General features: G+C 45.7%; 1 protein-coding gene across 1 annotated transcript in view; it reads right to left on the reverse strand.

The window, feature by feature from the left end:
* Nucleotides 1-18,361: 18,361 nt before the first annotated feature.
* The window catches only part of MYOM2 (myomesin 2), a gene marked incomplete in the record, with an annotated part of 83,149 nt that continues 79,973 nt past the window's right edge, over nt 18,362-21,537 (reverse strand). Inside the window, 2 exon segments of the mRNA XM_060272452.1 lie at nt 18,362-19,343; nt 20,734-20,789. Coding sequence (XP_060128435.1) covers nt 19,035-19,343; nt 20,734-20,789 — 365 coding nt within the window.

Consider the following 21,537-nt stretch of genomic DNA (forward strand, 5'->3'; position numbering starts at 1 on the left):
TATTGCTGACAGAGATGCATAAACTCAAATTAAAAACCAGCTATGAATTCCCTTGACCACTTCAGCCTATACAAAGCCAACTCAAATCTATAATCCAGCAGAAGGCAGAGGAAATAGCTTTCTCTGAGAATAGCTGGGAGGTTGATGAAGGGAACAGATGCTATTATTTAATATAATGCACTTCTCCCAAGTAACAAAATGCTGTGGTGTTCATGCTCAACACCTGCAAAGAGTTTCCCATTCTCCTTTTGTAGCTTTGGTTTGTGTGTTTTGTGCAAAGTGAAGAATTCCTTATTGTTATAGTTACCCTTTCAAAGTTGTAGTAAATTTCATTAAACCTTCAATACATATGGAAAGTGTTATTAGTGTCATAATCATAACTCCACAGTTGTAGGGAGGGAGGGAATTCGTGGCTCAATTTCCCCACTTTCATGCTGAGTTATCAGCTGCATCGCAGGACTTTTTCCTGAAGCAGAAAATAATTTTATTTTTACCCTTTAGACATTAACATGCTGTTAAGTGTAGGTACTTCACTATTATCTATAGCTGTAGTAAAAATGAGACATTATTCCTATTTCCTGGGAACACTTCTAATTTTTGTCAGAGTCTAATGTTGCCTGGTTCATTCAATGAAATGTTTAGATAATCAAAGTTCCTGCTGTAACTGAAGTATTACAGATGGCGGATTTATTTTTAACAAGATTTTTATATTGCCACTATAAAATAGGACTTCCAACTGTCCAGAAAGAATGCTTTGTGTCTGTTAAATCAGGTTAATCTTTACAATGGAACCAGCAAAGTTTTTAATGGCACTGAGGTGAGGTTCATTGAATTTACGTGCCACCAACCACAAAAATAGCATCCTGAAGTACTGTAATCTGCATTGAGAATGAAATACAATTTTAAAAATACACAAACTTAGTAAAAACATTATCATGGGGTGGTGGGATAAAATCATGGGTGTTGACCAAATACCTGGAAAAACAAAAACTTACCTGCCTGGTGAGAAAATGATAGCAAACCAGGTGACAGACAGGCCTCCCTGAGGAGAACATTTCATAGATGGGTAGCTGCTGGACACTTAGAGCCTTCTGGTGGTTCCCTCACTGTGAAAAGTGAGGATACAGAGAACCAGGCAGAGGGCCTTCTTGGTAGTGGCACCCGCCCTGTAGAATGCCCTCCCATCAGATGTCAAGGAAATAAACAAGTATCTGGCTTTTAAAAGACATCTGAAGGCAGCCCTGTTTAGAGAAGTTTTTAATGTTTGAAGTTTTATTCTGTTTTTAGTCCTCTGTTGGGAGCTGCCCAGAGTGGCTGGGGAAACCCAGCCAGATGGGCGGGGTATAAATAATAAAATTATTATCATCATCATCAGGCCAATTTCTTCAACACCACTATCTGCACTTCCTTTGGGCAGAAAACAGCATCAGTTAACAATGACAAGAGCATCTGTCTGGTGCTCATTGGAGCACCAGAAATGGGAGGCAAGGTGGTGACCTCAGCAGCAGTGGGCTGTTGCGAGCTGACCAATGATGCTTTTGATGCCGGGTTCACTTGATAGAGCAAGCCTACCCTAAGCTTGCATTCTTATCTTGAGAAGTGTTAATAGTTTAACATGGTGACAGAGAGCAGGCTAGTTCCCATGACCATAGCTTCTACATCCCTGCTGTACAAAATCTCTTCCTGAATGCCACATGTGGTGTGTATGTCTAAAGCCAAGTTCTACAGAATAAATTATCTTGAGTACAACTCAAGTATTAATTGGACTTAGACTAATAGGTCACTTTGCCTTTTGTAACAAAACAAAAACAAAAAAGCTTCCCGTTTCTCTCAAAGTGGTAAAGAAATGTACAGCTCCATTTTAATGGCATTTCCATTTGAGAAAATGCATTAATAGAGTGCAGCCGCTTGCACAAAGGTGAGCATTCTGCCAAAGGATTGTAATTTACAAAGTTAAGCTCTTCAATTTTTCATTATCTCTATATTGCCAAATAAATAGTGCACTTCAATAAGACGTTTGGTTTGAGCCAGAGAAACAAATTGTGACTCTACACCTTTCACTAATTCTTTTATAATAGTTCAAGTGAGCACAACCCATCCATTGCAATTTCTCTGCATGATGTCTTTCCTTTGCTGAGTCAAAATATCAATAATCATCAACAGTAAAGACCAGCTTTCCTTAGGAAGCCGTGTGTTCAAACAGAAGGGGGATTTTCTTAGCACAAAAATAGATGCTCCCAAACATTTTCATAAAGGAACCATGGAAATTTTTGGCCACATTCCAACTATGATCACGAGCAACTGGTCACCTAGGGCAACAGGTAACTTCCACTCAAAACCTATGGAATAAATAGGCAGTGCAGTACTGATTTGTCTTCATCTCATCACATGGAGTCAGCCAAAGATGGCTGGGACGCTATTTGCAGATAACAAGGCTCCTTAGACAATGCCACTGGAATAAGCACACTCATCCTGCAGCCTTTTCCAGAACATGCCAGCTTATTTGTCTACAGAGTACATCACTACCACCATTTTGCAATGCATGCTATTTGGGTCATTTGTCAGAATTTGTTCAGTATGATGGGTTGAGAACAAGAGGAAGACTGTAACATTCACCGTGGAGATGTTCCAACCTCATCACTGCAGAAAAGAGGTGAGAGTGAGGGATTCTGTTGGAGAATATATTAGCTTTCCCCCAGGCTTTTCCAGGAGTCTTGATTGGGGCTTTAACAGCCCCCTATCTTTTGAGATGCCCCCATGGTACTGTTTTACAAGAGGGTATTATTTGACACACCCTCCCACTTTTATCCAAGGTCTCCCTTGAGAACCAGTGTGGTGTTGCTGTTAAGAGCGGTGGACTCGTAATCTGGTGAACTGGGTCCGCTTCCCCGCTCCTCCACATGCAGCTGCTAGGTGACCTTGGGCTAGTCACACTTCTCTGAAGTCTCTCAGCCTCACTCACCTCACAGAGTGGGAAAGGAGATTGTTAACCACTTTGAGACTCCTTAGGGTAGTGATAAAGCAGGATATCAAATCCAAAACTCTCTTCTTCCCCATGCGTAAAGCTTAAATGCCTTTTTTTTAAGGCATCCTAAAACTATGAAACTCGCTCTCAACAAAGACAGTGATGAACATCAACCTGGGTGGCATCAAAAGAATAACAGACAAATTCATGAAGGAGAAGGCTATCGATGAATGCTAGCCATGGGGGCTATGCTCTGCCTTGACCGTTGGAGGCAGCAATTCTTCTGAATTGCAACTGCAGGTAAGTGTGTTCTTCTGCATGGATCTTTCTTGTGGATTTTCTTTGGGCAGCTGGTTGGTCATTGTGAGAGCAAGATACCTGGCCTAATCCAGCAGACTCCTTTTACATTCTTATGTTTTAATGAAACTAGTTTCTCAAGAAGTCATTTTCAGGAGCAAAATAAATAGATAAATGCATTAGCTTTCAGTTGTGTGGGGGCTATGTGAAAAACGTTCAGTCTCCATTGATTCTAAGGGGGGGGGGAACCGTGTGCACATAACCTATGTAAAGAACGTCTGCTGTCAAATTATCAAGTTTTAAGGAGGCATTGGCATAAACTTTTTACAGGCTGGATATTATTCTGATGAGTTGTAGTTCTGCCAGGCCCTAAGAGGTTTACATTTATGCCTTAAACAGCACAGCTTTTATTTGCCCAGATGACAAGGAAAAGTTTCCTGCTAGGATTGCCCTATTTTCTACCAGTTCACTGCAGATCTTCTCCACACTGGTGTCCTCGGCTGCAGATGTTGCTTACGGTTCTTTCACTAGATTAATTTCAGTAAGTTTGTTGTAGCAATTATCTTCAGACGATAAAAGGCCAAAGTTAAGATCTTGAAATATATTTGGAAAGCAGCAAAAACATACACCACTCTGACAGAAAAAAACTCTGCAATACAATAGATAATACTTATCATCAGAAAGCAGACGCCCAAGCAGGCAGTCAGCTTCTGCATGTGATAATGTGATCACACTGAGACGACTGAAGGGAGGATGTTGTTGTGCTGAAGGATAATTTCTGTAATAACGTTGGTTTTCTGTTAAAACATTCCTCCCAGATGAATAGTCCTTTGATACTGCTAAAGGGGCTTTCTTGGATCTGAGCTTTGCAATTAAAACAAAATTAGCTCGTGTGCTTAACCAGACAAAGTGGAATCTAAAGCAGAAATAAAATTCAAAGAAATGGGCGGAAAGCTGCTGGCCAACATTCTTACCCTGACATGTAGATTATTTACACTGTGTTGCAAGCAAGATCTCTCAGAGGAATGGATGCAAGCAGATAACTTGCAGAGAGGGACTATGTGCCATCATTTCCACAGGCAGAAGATAGTAACAGGACTTGGACTCTCAGTCAGGCTGTCTGCCTACTAAAAGGGAAACTACACATTACGTCAGCTTTGGAGTTAGGGCTTTAAGTGCAAGGAGGTTGTCTCCAGACACAATGTCAGCACAAGGCACCTAATGTGGGGCTAGGATACCTTTAAACCATTTGCTTTCCCCATGGTTTTGACTCAGATCCCACCCCCCGAAAACAACTTACATAGAATGGAGAAAAACTGCTAGGGAAAGCGCTAAAGCCCTCCTTATACTCTTCCCCCACCCTAGAGTGCTGTTCCAGATCAAGGGAGCCAGGATCTCAATATGTGTTTGTTTGTTTTTTAAGCCCCTCCACTTAATGGCATAGCTACATAGCTAACATAAGAATTTGACTCTTAGTAACACCACAGTCCACAGTAAATTCTAGAACTCCCTTTTCATCCCTCTTCAATGTTGCTGGAAAAGCTCCAGTCAGAACCTTCAGCACAGCGCTAAAATTTAGCTGGCAGTTCTGAGATAGTAACATTAGCAAACGGGCAAACTGATGGAGCGATCTGGGCAGACTGGGTAATGTGTTCACAATCCTGTGTACTCCCAGCAACAAAACTGAAAGCGAAACAATACAATGAGAAAACAGAGCTAATGTATCACACACACACACACGCGTTTCTAACGATTCCATCCACCAATCACCATGTCATTATCCAAGCAAGGAAGGCATTAATCAATACTTGTCAACAGTGGGAATGCTATGACATCATCACAAAATCTAGCCTATGCCCCCATCCCACATACAATTGATCAGCTTTAGCTGCCAGGAGGAGACTTGCTTGCATTGCGATATTCCATTTGGCAGGCTCTGCTGCAAATGGTCATTTGTGTATGGGCAGTCCTGCACATTGTGGGGTGTTTATGGGAGAGGCCTGGAGGGTCTTCGGCAGTCCCACTTTCCAGCATTGACTCCCTCTTACCAGAAATACACCTTCCATTGCTTACCTGTGTGGGGTGCCTGGTCCTAGTTCCAGTGATACTTCTTGGTCCTGAGGTTGGGTAGGTAGTTAACCTGGACAGTTAAACCCAGTCAAAGGTGACTATGGAGTGCAGTGCTCACCTCGCTTTTCCGGGTGAGGGAGCTGGCATTTGTCCACAGACAGCTTTCCAGGTCATGTGGCCAGCATGACTAAACCACTTCTGGCGCAACGGAACACCGTGACGGAAGCCAGAGTGCATGGAAACACCATTTACCTTCCCACCACAGCAGTACCTATTTATCCACTCACACTGGTATGCTTTCGAAATGCAGAAGCTGGGACAGAGCAACGGGAGTTCACGCCGTCACACAAATTCAACCCGCCAACCTTCCGATTGGCAAGCCCAAGGGGCTCAGTGGTTTAGACCACAGCGCTACCTGCATCCCTACTGAGGTAGAATACCCGCAAGGGATCCGGGAAAGTAAGCACTACTCATCAAATCTCCTTCTTTTACCTGGTTGATGGATAGACATTTTTTGATGGTCTGTAGTTCCCAATCAGGTGCCAGTTGCTAACTTCTAATTTGGGGGCCACAGAGAGTTGTGACAAGAGATATACTGTGGGCTCTTCCTGTGTGCATACCTGTGTGATGGGTGACACCATTGTGGAATCTCTGACATTGCCCTGTAATGGTTGTTGCAACCTTCAGGCATCATAGGTGAGCAATGTTGATGATTAGTGGGTGGTAGGAGCATAGCTGCCAAGTTATCCCTTTTTTTTAAAGGGATTTTCCCTTATGCTGAATAGGCTTCCTCGCGAGAAAAGGGAAAACTTGGCAGCTATGGGTAGGAGATTTGCCACGAAGTCTGTGGGAATGCCTATCAATGTTGCTGCATCATCTGTTGCTTCTACTGGTGTTACTTGCTTTCATTTTTACTGTTGGGAATGCATAGGTCACGATTGAACGATGTGTAGCGGCCTATCCATCCAAATACTAGGTTTAAGGCTTTAAGGCAGGGTCAGGGATTCCAGCTCCCATCATCTCTGGCGATTGACCATTCTAGCTCAGACTGATGCAAGTTGTAATCCAGTGGAGGACCCTATCTGGAGGGCCACATGTTCCCGTTCCCTGCCACAATGAGTATGCTCTGAATCAGGGATGATCAATGAGGTTGCCTCCAGAGATGGTTGGACAACAAGTTCCATCGTTCCAGACCATGTAGCCATGCTGTCTACTAGGGCAGTTGTTGAATTCCAACATCTGAAGGGCACCATGTTGGCTGTCCCTGCTCTACCGTATATAATGGCTGCATGTATCTGTTGGCCAGGTGGCTGCGTTGCAAAAGGATGAGCTCCAGCTATGGTTATCCTGGTTTCCGCGAGATGGAAGGATGTTCATTTCTATCAATGTAAAAAGAAGCAGCTTCAATCAGATGTTTTTGAATTCAAGATGTCTGACACAAAAAGTTGATAATTATGCTAATTAGCACCAAGTAATTTGTTTTGCAGTCACACCAACAAACACTGGAAGAATAGGAAGGGCAGCACATTTGTCTAGATAAAGAGGGCTTATTTATGAGTTTTCGTCCTCAAGATAAAAGCATGTCATTAAAGCTGTACATCACATTATTGTATTGTCTGGTGTCTTGTAGCAAGTAAATGGTTCGGCGAATATAATCAAGAGGGTTCCTTGTGCAGATAAGATGTTTTTGTGACCAGAAAACAGATATGGGTCTAAGTGAATGGTTTGTTATTAGGATTTATTATAACACCGGTTTGTTATTAGGATTTATTATAACACCGGTCCTGAAAGACCTACATTGGCTCCCAGTACGTTTCCGAGCACAATTCAAAGTGTTGGTGTTGACCTTTAAAGCCCTAAACGGCCTCGGTCCGGTATACCTGAAGGAGCGTCTCCACCCCCATCATTCTGCCCGGACACTGAGGTCCAGCTCCGAGGGCCTTCTGGCAGTTCCCTCACTACGAGAAGCCAAGTTACAGGGAACCAGGCAGAGGGCCTTCTCGGTAGTGGCACCCACCCTGTGGAATGCCCTCCCACTAGAGGTCAAAGAGAACAACAACTACCAGACCTTTAGAAGGCATCTCAAGGCAGCCCTGTTTAGGGAAGCTTTTAATGTTTGATGGATTTCTGTATTTTAATGTTTGATGGATCTCTGTATTTTAGAATTTCTGTTTTGTTGGAAGCCGCCCAGAGTGGCTGGGGGAACCCGGCCAGATGGGCGGGGTATAAATAATAAATTATTATTATTATTATTTGTGTTTCTGGCATATTTGTAATTACAGGCTATTTAATAATAACTTGGAGGTGCTGTGTTATTTTCAGACAAAAAAAGTATTTTCTCCTAATGATCTTCCATTTATTAATAAACCAAGGGCCTGCGTTTTTACAACTCCAGAATGCAGATGTCACCAGAACTGAGTAACCCAGTGAGGTGGAGCCGCAGCAACAGCTTCCTGGCAGGGAAGTCACTGCCACTTAACATGAGGGATCCACACAGCCCTGACCTCACCCCTCCCAGTAGGTGACAGCCAAGCTGAGAGGTGACACATACAGCTCTTCCCCACTGGGCAAGACACTTGTCGTTGTCACCCAGGCTAAAGTGTTCTGTAGGTACAATTGTAGTTGCGTTGAGAGTGCCATTAATTGGGATGATTCAGATACCTGCTTTTCTGCATCTCCTTTGTGGGAAAGTTGGCTGATCAGGCAGGGCTCTGTGTCTCTGCAGTCTGACATACAGCAACTGGGACGCAAAATGTGGCGCTGGAAACAATTGGCGAAAATGGTATCAGAACCACCACAGGAAACGGAATCAGAAGAAGAAGAAGAAGAAGAAGAAGAAGAAGAAGAAGAAGAAGAAGAAGAAGAAGAAGAAGAAGAAGAAGAAGAAGAGTAGTTTGGATTTGATATCCCGCTTTATCACTACCTTGAAGGAGTCTCAAAGCGGCTAACATTCTCCTTTCCCTTCCTTCCCCACAACAAACACTCTGTGAGGTGGGTGGGGCTGAGAGACTTCAGAGAAGTGTGACTAGCCCAAGGTTACCCAGCAGCTGCATGTGGAGGAGCGGAGACGCGAACCCGGTTCCCCAGATTAGGAGTCTACCGCTCTTAACCACTACACCACACTGGCTACACTACACCACAAAGCCTTGCATTCAACAATGCATGTGCAGAAGGCAGCACATCCTTAGCCTGGGTGCAACCCCCTCCAGAAATGCCTCTTCAGAGGCTCAGAGAGACCTACCAAACATTGTGGACTGTGTCTTAGGGGGTTGCAGTGGGAAGGCTGAAATCACTCGAAATTGGGTAGACAAATCCTGCACCATAATTTGAGCCTAACCTAAGCACCCCCTCCCAAGAGGTGGGTGGGGTTTTTGACACCGTGCGGGATCACCCACCTTGCTACAGGGCAGCCATTGCCCCGCCCCCATCTTGGCAGGACAATGGGCTCCCAGCTGGGGGGGGGGAGGCGAGGGCCAGGAAAAAGGCTGAAACCCTTCGGCCCAGACTCACTTGGTTTTTCTTCCTGCTGGATGCACCCACCCAACCCTCCCAAGAAATATAATAACATGGTTTTCCTTTGCAGGCTAACCTCTTGCTTCCTAGGTCAGCGGCGCTGCTATGGTCATAAGATGGTTGTGTGGTGAACCCCGATGCCTCCCCAGAATGAATAAAGACACAGGACACATGGTATAAGGTTAATGGGCATAATAGGCCACAACTTTATTGATTACGGATGTAGAGAGGTATTGGCATAGGCATTGGATCTAACCGTCTATATCCGACTCCAGCCCGCTCTGCTGGCAGTCTGTGAAGGGTTAACCACCGTTGGATGAGCCCTGCGATGCACATCAACTAGGAACTCATCCTGGGGCCACCGCTAGGGGTCGTGCCATTTGGCCCTCACCTACCATGGCTTCGGACATGGCCACGCCCCAGACTCCTTAAGGGAGTACCCTTCAGCATTTTGGGGGAGGTGATGGCAGCAACCTCCCCCCCACCTGTAACCTTTCAGAGATAATCCAATGCCTACCGCCAAAACCCAAAGTTGTGACGAGTTGCTACGAGGTAGGCAAAAACCACCAGGCCAGCGCCAATTCAAAAGCAATTCAAGAGCCAATTCAAGAGCCAATTCAAGAAAAAAGCCAATTCAAAAGCCAATTCAAGAAAAAGCCAATTCAAAAGCCAATTCAAAAGCCAATTCAAGAAAAAAAAGCCAATTCAAAAGCCAATTCAAAAGCCAATTCACCATCATGCCAGAGCCAATTTTCCCAGTGGGAAAATTCCTACCAGGCCCCTCAACGGCAACTGACTGATGCCCATAGCAATGTCAAATGAGAGACCTGCCTAAAGGGAGGGTGGGTGGGAAAACGAAGCAGCTGGAGGTTAAAATGCGGAGAGAGGCAGATTCCCGGCCGCGGGCTTGCTTAAATCAACAAGCCACGCCCCCTTGGAATGTCCTGATTGGACGCACCAAGGGAGTGCCGCGGCCGGGTGCCAGCCAATGGGCAGGGGGAATGGCAACCATTCACCCCCCACGTGTCGGCCTCGTGGGCCCACAACCTCCTCTCCTCCTTACGGCGGAAAGGACTTTGTTGTTTTCAGAACCAGAAAGGAATTTCCCCTGCATTGGCAGGTTTTGCCTTCCTCGTAGCAATTCATCACAACTTTGGCAGTTTGGGACATTGGTTGGTATTCTATAGTCTATCTTTGAGTTGGGGGAGCAACATCTTAATGCACCCCCATGTGGCGGTGTTTGCAGGGACCTGTTAAAGGGGTGATTGCAGGAGTCACTGGCCCTAGAGCGGCGGCAAATGGGTCAAACTCCCGGCTTTGGTGAGGTGGGAGGGCACGCTGTGTAAGTTCATGCTTTACAGTCCCCTCCCACTGCACCTGACTGCCCTGAGCATCCTCAGCCTCTGTTGGGTTGAGAGGGATAGCTTCCAAGGCCTAAGCCAAGGTTGCTACACCTGAAATTCAATAAAGTTGTGGCATAATTTAACCCATACATGGTTGTCATGTCTCAATTTTTGGAGGGGTAAGCTCTGGGGACATTTGGGACCCTCCATGCTGAGTGGGCATGTGGAATGTCAGCCACATGCTCTAGCTACTGATATGGCTAACTGATTTCACAAAACGTTCTGAAACTTGCCGGCTGCTAAGTGGGCGACGTCATGACAGTTTCACCTCCTTATCTCGGAAAGCTTACAATGAGCCTAGCAGCTATGATTCCATTGTAAAGATACTTTAGATCTAAGATGAAATGGGAACCACATGTTGACAGCTCATCCTAGAAATACAGTAATAACATTCATTTTATATTGGGAGATAATTAATCCCTCAAGAAGCCTATCTCCCAAAGCATTCAAGGGAAGTGTCATTGAGACTTAAACTCTTATATTCCATGACTCGGCAAAACCTTATGCATTTTAATTTCTGCTACATGCACAAGGGATTGCATAGAGGGGATACTTGGCATGTCAGAAACTGGGCAGGAATGGCCTGCAGTCATTCAGAATTTGGAGGAATAGTTACCCTAGCTTCCATCCAGGCTGAAAGCCTCTTCCTTCCGTAACTACACAAAAGGCTCAGAATTGTCTTCATAGCCCTGACCAATCATCATGGTCTCAATGGTTGTAAAATGTATGAATTTTGACAGCACCAGACCTTGCAACTGAATTAGTTACAGCTCAGATTCTGGGATCTGCAGTTCCTAACTGTGGAGTCCTGAAGTAAAATATATGAAGCAGCAAGATCTGCAAGATCCATCAACCAGGGCCGTCTTAAGCATATCTGGTGCCCTGGCGCCGTGGTGCAAAGATCCCCCCCCCCGTTTCCCAGCGTGGCTGTCTGGTGGGCCTTGCCGTAGGGCCGGCCCTGCCATCAACAGAAATCTCCCTTTCTGCTAATAATGACCATTAGCAATGAGTATGTTGCCTGCTATATATATGTGGTCTTCAACACAAATCTCAGTGTCACAAGAGACCTGTAATATCTCACAGACTGCCTTTGGATTTCACCTAACACGTACCATGAAAATATGTGAATAGGCTGGATTATTGCATTTTTAAAAAATAATAATAATCACCTGTTTCCTAGAAACTATAATTTGCTGGACCTGTCCTTGTCCCTGGCAGAAGTATAATGCCTTTAATAATCCCCTATTCCCCAGGTGATGTGTTTGCATCAGAACGACTGATATTAAAAGAGTGGGAAGATTATTTTTTAAAACCTCCTTATTTTTATTTTGTTCTTTTGGTGCCACCTAGAGGCTTCAATGCCATACTCGGGTGTTATGGAAAGAATGTGCCTTATTTTCTCCCCCAAAGTTTCCTTAAAGGACAATCATAGGTTACTGTCATTTAGGGTACTATTCCCTCAGCAATATGTCCTCTCGGGGCGGACTCGAAATATTTTTCTGTCGGAAGCAAAGGACAAGATGATGCCTCATGCTCCTGGCCCCCGGCCCCCATTTCAGAAGCCGACCAGACTGGTAATTGAATATTACTTTGACATTGGAGATGAGAAAATGGTCTCTCCTGAGGACAGAGGACTAACCTACGAGATCCAAGAGCCCTATTTTGTTTACACAGCTCTGTTCTCCAACACCTCATTGCTGGTCCTCAGCATCAGCTGCCTGAGGCAATCACCTCATTGTGCCTAATGATAGTGCTAGCCCTGCATATTTTTTCCCTCCCCCCTACATTATACATGGATAGTCTATATTATGGGCTGCCAACACAGCACCCACGGGTGCTAGTGCCTCTTATGGCGCCCGTGAAAAGTCTCAATCTCTTTAAAGATCCAAAATGTAAGAAGCTGTTTTTCCTGCTCAGTTCCTGTTTGCATTCGCTTGGCCTCTCCCACCATGAACACATTCCCTTAAACATCCATCATATTTGACGGCAGGCCAAGAATTGACACACACCCTCTCTTCTGTTCTGCAAAGAGGTGTAGAGCTTTTCTCTGTGCCTTTTCCCTATTGACAGGGGACTGATCCTCCCCCCAGGCATGACTTGACCTCATATAGTTCTGTCTCTTTCTCTGCTCTTTTCAGTATGGCAGCTATTTTGCATTATGCCATGCTCCCATGGCAGCTATTTTGTGACTGGTACCCTTACTATTTTCTCAAAATTATTTCATTTATTTATCATCATCATCATCATTTGAATTTCTATGCCCAGGGCTGTCTCTAGGCCTGGGTCCGGTGGCGCGGGGCGCCAGGCCACCAGGGCTGCTGCTGCGCCCGCTGCGCCCGCTGAGAGGCGCGGCGGAGGCCGCCCCAGGCGCGCCTCTCAGCTGTTCAGCTGCTTCAGGCCGCTTTCCAGAGGCGCGCGGGCCTGGGGCCACCTCTGCCGCGCGCAGGGGCGTCGCAACAGGGGGCGGGCAGCGCCCCCTGGCCCAGGGCCGGCTCTACGGCCAGGCTGGGTTGCGCAGGGCAGGGCTCTGGCCCTCCAGGCGGCAGCCGCGCTGCATGCTGTGCACACCCGCCCGCACACCGCGCCGGGAAACGGGGCGGGGTGGGGGTGCCGGAGGGATCCGTCACACCACAGCGCCAGGTATGCTTAAGACGGCCCTGTCTATGCCACCCGTCATCCGAGCATCACAGGGCAGTTTAGAATATTAAAACACAAAAATACATAACAAACTAACAAATGAAAACAAGAACCCCTCCACTGTCTTTCTCTCTCTTACATTAAAATGCCATAGATTGCTCAGTTAGTCAAAGGCCCAAGAGAAGAGGAATGTTTTTGCCTGGTGCCTAAAGATATGTAACAAGTGTATCAAGTGAGCCTCCCTGTGGAGAGCATTGCAGAAATGTTTAGGGAAGTTTTTAATGTTAAATGTTTCTGGGAGCTACACAGAGTGGGCGGGGTATAAATAATATATTATCATCATCATCATCATCATCATCATCATCATTACTGGGGAGCCACCACAGACAAGGCCCATTCACATGTTGCCATCTTCCAGACTTCTCATGAAGGAGCCACAAGAAGAAGGACCTCTGAGGATGATAAATCTGCCCACTAGCCCCAAAGGATTAGTATCCCCCAGCTTATGTAAAAGGACATTTGAGTTATAAGACATATTGTACCTTTGGTGTGTGTGTGTGTGTGTGTGTGTGTGTGTGTGTGTGTGTGTGTGTGTGTCAGCACCTGTATATTGTCCTCAAAGGGAGATTGGCTTAGGACTTATTTTCAGCATCTCAGCAGTGTGCAAATCAGAGACGGCAGAAAAGAAGCAGGTGCTTGGGGGCAAGGAAGATTCTCAACAGTCTGCCAACATAACAGAGCCAGAGGCTACCTCAGACTCATCAGCACAACTAGCTGGCATCTTATCTGCCTCCTGTGACAAGCCAACTATGCCCCATTTCATGCTGTGACTGCCTAAAAGAGCGCAACAGGAAAGTTGCCCAACATGGAGCTCACTAGTCAGACAGAAAATCAGTCTAATAAGAAACAGCCTCCATTAGGAGCAGCTAGCTCTGTGTAATAGGCTCCTGGGTGAGGAGAGGAAATGGCTGAAACCTCCAGCTGCTGTAATTTACTGTCGCTTCATTGCCTTTGATAAGCAGGCACTGATCAGCACATGGGATTAAGCCCAGCCGATAACAGAATGCCGCCATCTCTTGCTTTGCTTTAGCACATGTATTACAGCTCAACGATGTATGGAAATTGTGTCAACGATCTAGCTTGTTCAGGCACTCTGTTGGCACAACTGCGCATCCAAACTTGACTGCAATCTGATATTTATATCTAGAAACTAGACCCAGCTAAACGCCCTCAACCTCGTTCTTTTTCCTGCAGCCACTTGAGGCCATAGGATATCACTGCTGCAAGCTAGTCCTGCCAAGTCTCTCTTCAATAGTCCTACCATGAGAACAGATGGGGAACTGGATCTGCCCTGTGGGATGAAGTCCTACTTCTCCTAGCCTTCCATGGGCCAACATTGACAGGTGGGCATCATCCGACACCTGACAAAGTTTGAAAGAGATTGCTGTAACCAATGATCAGCAGTTACAGGGTGTCCCTTTGACGATCTGTTTGGAGGGAGCACTTTGAATGAAAACTGCTTTCTCCAGCTGTAGAGGGGGAGGAACAGCTTCTTCCAAGGAGAGAAACTGACACCCTCTCGCTCTCTAAGACACATGCATGCCCTAGAGCATCTGTGTTATGAACTTTCCTCCTTGTCCTCCTTATTATTAATCTTATTTTTATTTATACCCCACCCATCTGGCTGGCAGGGCAGTCTCGAGCAGGTCAGGCGCCCTGGCGCTAAGGCACAGAGATCGCTCCAGCGCCCCCGCCCTTGCAGCGCACAGCACAGCTTCGCCACACAGCACCCCGCCTGCCAGCCTGGCGCCCTGGCACCCCGTGCCACGGGGACTCTACCTAGAGCCGGCCCTGCTGGCTGGGTTTCCTCAGCCACTCTGGGCGGCTTACAGCACATACCTGCCCCACCTCTGATGTCAGAAGTAGGACAGGTGAGCATGGTTTCTGAGAAATGGCCTCACAGAGCAAACTGGGACCCGTGTGGGCCAGAGGCATGAAGGGCAAGGCAACTGCCTCAGGCAGAAGGTCCTGGGAAGGGGGAACCTGGAACACTGAGAAGGTGTTGGAGGACAGAGTTCTGGACACCACAAGGCTAGCCTGCTGCCCTTGAGTGCAGTGGAAAATAATAATAATAATTAATAATAATAATAATAATAATAATAATAATAATAATAATAATAATTTTCTCATTTATACCCCGCCCTTCTGGACATCTGAGGACAACTGAAGGCAGCCCTTTATAGGGAAGGTTTTTTATGGTTTATGTTTTGTTATGTTTTTATATATGTTGGAAGCCGCCTTATGGGGCATAAATAATTGTATTATTATTATTACTCCTGCCCACCTAACAGTTCGAAAGCACCTCAAATTGCGAGTAGATAAATAGGTACCGCTCTGGTGGGAAGGTAAACGGCGTTTCTGTGCGCTGCTCTGGTTCTCCAGAAGCGGCTTTGTCATTCTGGCCACATGACCTGGAAGCTGTACGCCGGCTCCCTCGGCCAATAACGCGAGATGAGCGCCGCAATCCCAGAGTCGGTCACGACTGGACCTAATGGTCAGGGGTCCCTTTACCATTTACCTATTATTATTACAGAATAGAGGGACCCAGGTGGCACTGTGGGTTAAACCACAGAGTCTATGGCTTGCTGATCAGAAGGTCGGAGGTTCGACTCCCTGCAACAGGGTGAGCTCCTGTTGCTCGGTCCCAGCTCCTGCCCACCTAGCAGTTCGAAAGCACATCAAAGTGCAAGTAGATAAATAGGGACTGCTCCGGCGGGAAGGTAAACGGCGTTTTCGTGCGCTGCTCTGGTTCACCAGAAGCAGCTTTGTCATGCTGGCCACATGACCCCCGGAAGCTGTCTGCGGACAAACACCGGCTCCCTCGGCCTATAGAGCGAGATGAGCGCCGCAACCCCAGAGTCGGACACGACTGGACCTTTACCTTTATTACAGAATAGGTAAAGGTAAAGGGACCCCTAACCATTAGGTCCAGTCGTGACCGACTCTGGGGTTGCGGCGCTCATCTCACATTATTGGCCAAGGGAGCCGACGTACAGCTTCCAGGTCATGTGGCCAGCATGACAAAGCAGCTTCTGGTGAACCAGCTTCATGGAAACACCATTTACCTTCCCATCAGAGCGGTACCTATTTATCTTCTTGCACTTTGATGTGCTTTCGAACTGCTAGGCTGGCAGGTGCTGGGACCGAGCAATGGGAGCTCACCCCGTCGCGGGGATTCGAACCGCCGACCTTCTGATTGGCAAGCCCTAGGCTCTGTGGTTTAACCCACAGCGCCACCTGCGTCCCCTTATTACAGAATAGGACATCCCTATTTTCATTGGAGAAATGTTGGCGGGTATGAGACGAATAAGGTGAAGCGAGACAAGGCAAAGGAAGCCAGTGTACCTATTTGATGAGATGAGTTGTTCAGACTGAGGAGCTGGCCTGGTGTGAACATTTTATAAGCCCCGTGTTAGACGGTGCTCTTGATCAATAAACAACCTGCCTGGTTTTTCTGAAGAGTCGGAAGTGCTTGTGGTGCAAGAGTTAAGGCAAAGAAGTGTGGCTGTGTGCACATAGCCCACAGCTCATTGGAGAGCCCCTGTGTTTTGAAAAATCATTAAGAAATAGGTCTTGTGATTAATGTCCTTGCTACTTCCACATACTTTTCTTTCAAAAAACACACACACACATCCAAACAAAGCGAAAACTGCTGCCCGGCACACTGGGTGGGAAAAAAAATATAAGTGCTTATTACAAATCTTCAACCTCCTGAAAACAGTGTTCCAGCAAGTACTAATTTCTCTGCTTCAGCAAAGGATTAAATGTCACCATAAATTCTTTCCCCTCTACTTGAAAGGATATGGCTGAAGCTTAGTTAGCTAAAACAGGCCAGCTAAAGGCGTAACCAAGATGAGTCTAACCTTGTCTGCAGTGCCCAAGGATACTTCTTGAAAACTGCCATAGCACACAATAACCTGAGTCTCTGCTAAATACAACTTGTGTGGGATAAAAGACACCTACAAGAATGCTGAATTTTGGCTATTTTGTATGCTATGTTGATCAGTTCCTTCAGCTGGCTGACTGAATCCAGTAACATTTTAATTTGTACTGTACATATTCCTCTTGTTCAAGCTGGAATTGGGCTTGACCAATCAAGTTTTTAATCCACCAAAATTGAACATATCTTAGAATTTTTCCATTCAAGCCCATTCCTGAATTTGGTATCCCTCTGTACTTTCAGTGCTTCCATTGAGAGCATGATACTCTTATCAAATTGCTTTCTTAACATCACACCAAATCCACTGTCATCCCCTAAGATTTGCCCCACCAGAGTTGTACTACAGCAACTTCTGAAGGGCTAAAGGTCATCAATCCTTGCCTTACATGGTCATATTGACGCTAATCACTAAACAAATGTAAGTGATTACTCACACAAAATATTTAATTTGCATTGTGTTGTGCAGTGGTTCTCAGCTTGCATATTTATAAACTAGTCACTCATCACTTGAGAAGAAATGGTTTTTCTTCACTCAGAGATAATCTTTTTGTAGGGGGGAGGGGGGAGAGGCATGTCTTAAGGAACTGGTGCATGTAGTTAGTTCATGTTATGAGACTTTGCCGAGTTCTATTTTTGGCACCACTGGTATACATAATCACCCAAAACTAAGTAAGAACATATTGGTTAGAATGATCTATAGCAGCCAATGCCTAGGGGCTGTGAGGGCTTTGGTCCCCGCAATAAAATATTTGAGGGGGCCAGGCCACCCCAAAGTTGATGGGCATTCCGAATCAAGTGGTGTGTGTGCACTGCATCATGTGATCGCTTATGTGGTGTGGAGCTTATATGGGCCTCCACAATATTTTATCCAAGTTGGCACTCCTGGTTAGATCCAATATACTCCTAGTCTTTCTGAAACTAGACAGGATCTGCAAACCCAAAAACAAAACTTTGGAACTGAGCAGCTGCAAAGCTAGTCTCTCCTGGCCACATGTAAACTATTATAGTTTCAGAGTAGCACATGAAAGAGTACTATTTCAGGCCCTTATGTTACAAAACACATGAACAATCCCACAGAAATATACACCTGCAAGTGGTAAAACATTCCCAGTATTGTGTTCAGCACAGCTACTTTGGTAATGAATACATAAAAAAGAGTTTTTACCTCATTTTGTGGGGTGGGGGTGGGGGATCAAACCCAATCTGGAAATATAATTATCCCAGGAAGCTACCAAATGGCATAGGTGTCTCCTGATACTAGTTCCTAACTGCTTGCTGACCACACCATAAAGTGTAAAATTAATGTAGTAAGTGGCTATGGAGTGACTATGATTAAGCATAATTTGTTTTCTTCACTGTTAAGTCCATTGTCTGCATGCTACCAGCTGTGAAATTGTGCAATAAGCCATAATTAAACAGTGAAAGAGAGTAAACAGAACTAGTTAAGTGTAATTTGGTGCAGAGAGAAACACAAGGTGACTTTTAAAGTTTTTTTTTATTAGCACAAAGCAGGGGAGGAAACAAACAAACAACAACTGTGAAACTTATGGTTTAAATGAGTCCACGGTGATTGTAAAATACCACTAAAGATCAGCTTGCACTACAAAACAGCAATACTACTAAGAATAACTCGGAAGGTCATTTTTCAGCTTGTCTGGTTTATCCGAGGCTGCAGTCCTCAATGTGTTTACATTTCTGCAGCCCATTTGAGTTCTGTCGGGGTTTTTACAAAAGCACTGAGGGTCGCAGCCCAGATCGAGGAGTAAAGTTCGGTTCCCAAATTATATATAACTAATAAAAGTCTGATCTTCCCATTGCCGTAAGCAGAGTTCCATCCTACAGATGTAGCACCGATTTGCATATAAGTTAATTACCGCTGCCCCTGCAGTGGCTTTTTGTTGCCAGCCACATAACAGCTTCTATTCATAATGATGTAATTGCATCTGGGGATGGTACGGTTAGAGAACCGAGACTGTGATGCCCACCTCAAAAAGCTTAACTGTTCCTTGGACATTGCCGGTTATCTACTGCAGAAACACTATCGGGGGGTGGGGGTGGACCGGGGACCTACAGCTTCTCTCTAGCCTTTTGCCTGCCAAACACACCCCTTACAAATCTACTTCCTGCTGCCCTTATCAGGCTTGGAAGATTAATGAGTTCCTTCTGGCGCTATTAGCCTTGATTTGCCACCTGTGCCAGGTTTGACGTCGGGCAACTCTTCGCCATGCTTGTACACACTTACGGTGACATCCACCATCTCGCCGCCATACTTGTTCTTGACATTGATACTGTACTTTCCTGAGTCTTCTGATGACACCCCCTTGATGACCAGGCTGGCATACTTTCCTTGCTCCAGTTTGACTACATAGTGATCGTTCAGTTCAAGCTCCTTGTCGTTCTTAAACCAGAGGAGCTCAGGGTCAGGATTGCCGAACACAGTGCAGGTCAGATTCAGGGTCTGAAACAAACAGGGAAGGAGTGGGGAAAGAATGTGAAATCCAGACTTTGGCACTGGCTTGCTAACTTAGATTTCTTGATCTAATAGCGTGATTGTCACAAAACCTCACAAAGCTCTGCCACTGTGACAGTTTTGCAACATGCATTGGCAGTATCCCAGCTCAGCACAAGACATAATGGGTTGTAACCAGTGCCTTTTTTTTCTTAAAAAAATGTTTAGGGGTACTCTCATTTTCCTACTCATATTGAAATACTGCCCCTCAATGCAGAAGTGGAGAAATGGGGGCGGGGGGGCGGTCCACCCCGGGTGTCACCTCTGAAGGGGGTGACAAAATGCCAGGCAACACTCATCGCAGGGCCTGCAGTGCACCGGAGCCACGCGTCTCTCCTGGGAGTGACACGGTGGCTTGAGGGCCTGCTGGCTCCGCCCTGCCCCAAACGGTCCACCAGCCGTCTCCCCCTCAGCTGTAGTCTGTATTGCAGGCAGACTCTGGAGGTACCATGGAGCATCCTGCCCTGGCTTGCCCGGTGCCCCCGTGCCTGGTCGGATTGCTCCGCCGCTGCCTCAATGAAGCCAAACTTAGTCACAAAATGTTTGTGTCTGCATACCCCCAGAAAAAAAAGCACTGGTTGTAACCAATTGTGTCTTGGCTATCCCCTGTTCCTACTTCACAGAAGATTTTGTAAGTAACAAACTGTAAACTGTTTGTTTATTTAAAGATTGACATTTATTTTAAAACTGCAAAAGCTGACTATAGACCCAATGCTACTACTACAGTCTCAAGTTTATAGGGATAGCCCAGGTAACCCTCTTAGACATCATTATGATGGGACTTTAAGTTATTGCCTGCTGTTTTTTCCCCTTTTTAATGGAAAAAGGGTGAAGATGATTCCCACCCCCCTCTGCACAAAACCCCACCACATAAATCTGCTCCAAAGAGTTATGATACTGCACGAGGTGGTGCAGACAAATGAACAAATTCTGAAAACTGCCTCCCTCCTTCTTCCATCCATCATCCATTGGATAAAAGAACCTTCCTGAACAGGCTACAACCCAGATTGCTAATCCTAAAAAGCATGGCAATCCTGAAATGTTTCTTGCCTTGCTAGAAACACACCCAACCCCTTTCCACACGGATAAAGAGGTGAAGGGCTGCAGCAATTTCCCTCTTTAAACACAGAGATGGCAACACTTCTTCAGTGCCAATATGGGTGACACACTAATGCTTCCAGCACGGCACCCTTGAGAATATTGTGTGGGATCAAGTGAGGGGGGCTGCATATTTATAGGTATATTTAAAATTCAAATGTAATGGTATTTTCTCATGAGGCTTTCTTAGTCTTTTTTTGTATCCACACCACAACAGCCAAGCCACATGGCTCACCCTTACCTTGCCTTCCATTATTGTCACCACATCGGGCAAACCACCAAGCACTTTACCACGATCTATGAAGAAAAAGCAATCAAATTATATCATTATCAGCGCATTTCGCCAATAGGAGAGTAAGCGCCTATAGGATGATCAAGGTGAGACAAATGCTGAGACAGAAAAAACCCGAAAAAAACAGTGTCAGCAGCTACTTCCTGATTTTTAAGGAATATGCAAAATATGAAATGTCTGTAGGCAACATTAGCCGGGAAGTGGATACTGAAGATTGTTAAAGGGTATAGCCCGTTCTGTGTCTTCATCCTCAATTTATTTCTCACTCCCTCAGAGGTTTTCAATTTGGAAACTCTTAGGCATTCCAAACTCTTGAAAAACAAAGACTGGGAAACTATTTTAAAAATGATGGAGATAAGGAACAGCTCTTAGCCCATTGCAACGCAAAGGGTTTATTGTGATAGCATCATACACTTATTTTTAAACTAACATTTATACATTAAAGGTAAAGGTAAAGGGACCCCTGACCATTAGGTCCAGTCATGACTGACTCTGGGGTTGCAGCGCTCATCTCGCATTATTGGCTGAGGGAGCCGGCGTACAGCTTCCAGGTCATGTGGCCAGCATGACAAAGCAGCTTCTGGTGAACCAGAGCAGCACACGGAAACGCTGTTTACCTTCCTGTTGGAGCGGTACCTATTTATCTACTTGCACTTTGACGTGCTTTCGAACTGCTAGGTTGGCAGGAGCTGGGACCGAGCAACGGGAGCTCACCCCGTCGCAGGGATTTGAACCGCCGACCTTCTGATCAGT

The sequence above is a fragment of the Zootoca vivipara genome, chromosome 3 (assembly GCF_963506605.1).
Source record: "Zootoca vivipara chromosome 3, rZooViv1.1, whole genome shotgun sequence".
Classification (NCBI taxonomy): domain Eukaryota; kingdom Metazoa; phylum Chordata; class Lepidosauria; order Squamata; family Lacertidae; genus Zootoca; species Zootoca vivipara.